This window comes from Atta cephalotes, assembly GCF_000143395.1.
Source record: "Atta cephalotes unplaced genomic scaffold scaffold00013, whole genome shotgun sequence".
Classification (NCBI taxonomy): Eukaryota; Metazoa; Arthropoda; class Insecta; order Hymenoptera; family Formicidae; genus Atta; species Atta cephalotes.
Window position 1 is genome coordinate 5,564,125 of NW_012130077.1, and position 3,168 is coordinate 5,567,292.

The 3,168-nt window shown below is 30.7% G+C and overlaps 1 protein-coding gene across 1 annotated transcript in view; it reads left to right on the forward strand.

Annotated features, from left to right (window-relative positions):
- The window catches only part of LOC105617617 (supervillin-like), a 17,057-nt gene that overhangs the window by 11,681 nt on the left and 2,208 nt on the right, over nucleotides 1–3,168 (forward strand). The window contains 7 exon segments of the mRNA XM_012199172.1: nucleotides 1–163; nucleotides 297–501; nucleotides 801–952; nucleotides 1,596–2,069; nucleotides 2,306–2,456; nucleotides 2,675–2,895; nucleotides 2,898–3,059. The exon segment at nucleotides 1–163 is cut by the window's left edge and continues 3 nt beyond it. Coding sequence (XP_012054562.1) covers nucleotides 1–163; nucleotides 297–501; nucleotides 801–952; nucleotides 1,596–2,069; nucleotides 2,306–2,456; nucleotides 2,675–2,895; nucleotides 2,898–3,059 — 1,528 coding nt within the window.

Below are 3,168 nucleotides of genomic sequence, written 5' to 3' on the forward strand. Positions count from 1 at the left end.
AAATGTGTCGGAAACAAGTGTGTCCACAAATAAGCTGCAACCATATAAAGATATAATGTTGATATTGATTAAGGGAAGACGACACGTTCAAGTCAGATTAGTTGAACCTGTCGCCGAGAGTATTAATAATGGTGATAGTTATATACTGGTGACAAAATCAGAGGTAATGATAATAATAAGTACATTTATAATAGAACATATAATATATTAGTCAGTATAAAACATCGCTCATATGCTCATCCTTCACTGCTTTCTTTTACTAATCATTAATAAAACTTACTTTCAATGAATTGCAGGTTTTTAACTATATAGGGAAATATAGCAATATTATCGAGAAAACTCGTGCTGCTGAGATCGCATTGAGTATTCAACAACGCAAGGATTTAGGTTGTCAAGCGGTCGAAGTCATCACTATAAACGATGATAAACTAACTTGCTCGAGGAACCAAGTTCTTAAATTTTGGAGTTACCTTGGTGTGCTCGACAGTGAGAAACTAAATGGTATATTCTTCTTTCTATTTTTTGCGTTGTACGCGACATTCTTTTTGTATATTACTAAAATACACATAAATGATGTATTTTATAAAATTATATTGTTATAAGTTAAAAGAAAAAGAGCTACGAGCCAGAAGTTTGACCTGTAAAATTGGTAGATAAGTAAAAAATAGTCTTAATAAATTAATTATGAAATTTAATAACATACCGGCTAACAATAACAAACGTTTCGATAACGATCAGATCATTATTAATGTTTACAAAATATATCTAAACGGTAAAAAACATAACATAAATTGTTATAGTTATTGAAGCTGGTCATCCTGACGAAGATGAATTGTATGAATCTGCCATTATCGATACAAATATGATATACGAATTGAAAGATGAACAATTAGTGTTGCATGAAAAATTCTGGGGTATGCTTCCAAAGATAGAAATGCTCAATAAGAACAAGGTAATATTTAGTAGATCTTTCTAATTCTAAAGAATTATATAATACAAGTAATATATAATTCGACATAGCGTCCAGCTATGTATAAAAAAGAAACATACGCGTAGATTTATAAGATTACGATATATTTTACTTTTTTGATCTTTGTCTGATCTGTAGTACTAAATTTTATTTATTTATTTATAAGTTTTTTAAACGTCTCGATTTTGCCTGCATGTCTAAGCAATGAAATTTTTAATAAACCACTTCCTCTCTCTCTGTCTGTAAAGTCAGAATTTTTCAAGATATTGATTTAAATTTTACTTTTAAACATACCTTGAGTAAAATAAAAAAGGTATAATAAAATATCGTGAAAAACAAATTGTTCATCTAAAAAAAATGAAGCCTTTTTCGTACAATTGTATCTTACAAACATAATATATGATGGTTTATGGTGAAAATTTGATCCGTTAGAAACAATGTTTATGATAGATTTGGTTGAATATGTTCCAAATTGGAAATTGTTTCAGAAACTGCTTGTTGTAGTTAATTCAATTTAAGTTTCTTAAAGATAATTGCATTATAATTAAATATTTGTTTTGTAAAAATTATTCTGTAATAATACAAAGAGGAATTATATTGTATGCGTTTTGGATGTTCTATAAAGATTCTAGTGTTCGATTTTGGCACCGAGATGTATATCTGGAGTGGCAAAGGAATCTCAACGGACAAGAAGAAACTCGCTACACAGTTGGCTACAGAAATGTGGAACAACGGATATGATTACAGCGAGTACACCGCTTGTCCGATTAATGCTGCCCGTATGATTGGTAATCGAAACAGTGATTCTTGTATAAGTCCCTCTGCAAAATTCGCCAAAAGCAGACCCGAATGGTGTTTACTTGCCAAATTGACGCAACACGTCGAAACGATATTATTCCGTGAGAAATTCCTCGACTGGCCTAATGTCACCGGTGTGGTAAAGACGCGAGGTCGAAACGATAATACGCGACAAATCGACGGTGCTATAATTGTACATCCGGATGAAAACGATGATATGTGGCTACCAAACTCTTCTTCAGTCGATTTTATTCTAGAAGGCTGTCACTTGGGCAGAGGCACTGGTTGTTATGACAATGAAGTAATTCTTTTTTATTAGCAAAAAGTATTTGCATCTAATATATTAGTAAAAACGGGATATATTAATTTCAAAATTATATTTTGAAATTAATACATCCCGTTTTCAAATTAACCTAACTCCATTATTGCTTTCAATGCATTTTTATCCAGAAGAAAGCAACTCTTTCAATAAACAATAAATGTCCACGATTCACGGGCGAATCCAACGATCAATAATTTCGTTTGATTTGATTTTAGTTGAAGAAAGAATATGTTGTTGTTACAACGAGCGTTATGGTATGGCATATCGATGAATTCTCGCATATGCTTTTAGACGGATCATCTATTGGTCAATTTTATTCTGGTGATAGTTATATCATTCAGTGGACGTATTCCGTTACAATTACTGGTGAGTTATTTATTGAGCAATTTCGTGAAATAGAAGAATTTATCTCAAAAACTTAATTAAATTTTGAAAAAATAAGCATAATATTTTTCTTTTATCGATGTTAGTTTTATATAATTGTTACGTGATCTTTATTTTTTGAGCATATGAATTTAAGATAGTTTATGAATAAACTTTTAATTATGTACTTGCTTTTATAAATTTGTTTATTATGCTCTTAGGCAGAGAACTCAGTGGTTTACCATCTAAACACTCAGCAAAAGGTCGCGATAGATCTGTATACTTTATTTGGCAAGGTCGAAATGCATCTTTGAATGAACGAGGGGCCGCAGCATTATTAACAATCGAATTAGACAGCAATCGAGGTCCTCAGGTGAGGACAGTAATGTGCTATCAAATTTGCTTTAAAATTACAGTTATTTTGTTTGGTCGAATTTATCTTAGTGTATTTAATCATTATCTTCGAATACTCTGGCTATGTTATTACATAATGTTACTTGTAATTTTCAATTTTGAAATTGCTTTCTAAAATTTCTAAATGGAAAAAATGTCCTACTTAATATCTACTAAAAATCAAATATTCAAAAATATCAAGAAATATATTTTGTTATTATTGTAAATAAAATTACAATATTTTATTTTATTTTATATACACACACACACACACACACACACACACACACACACACACACACACACACACACACACACACAC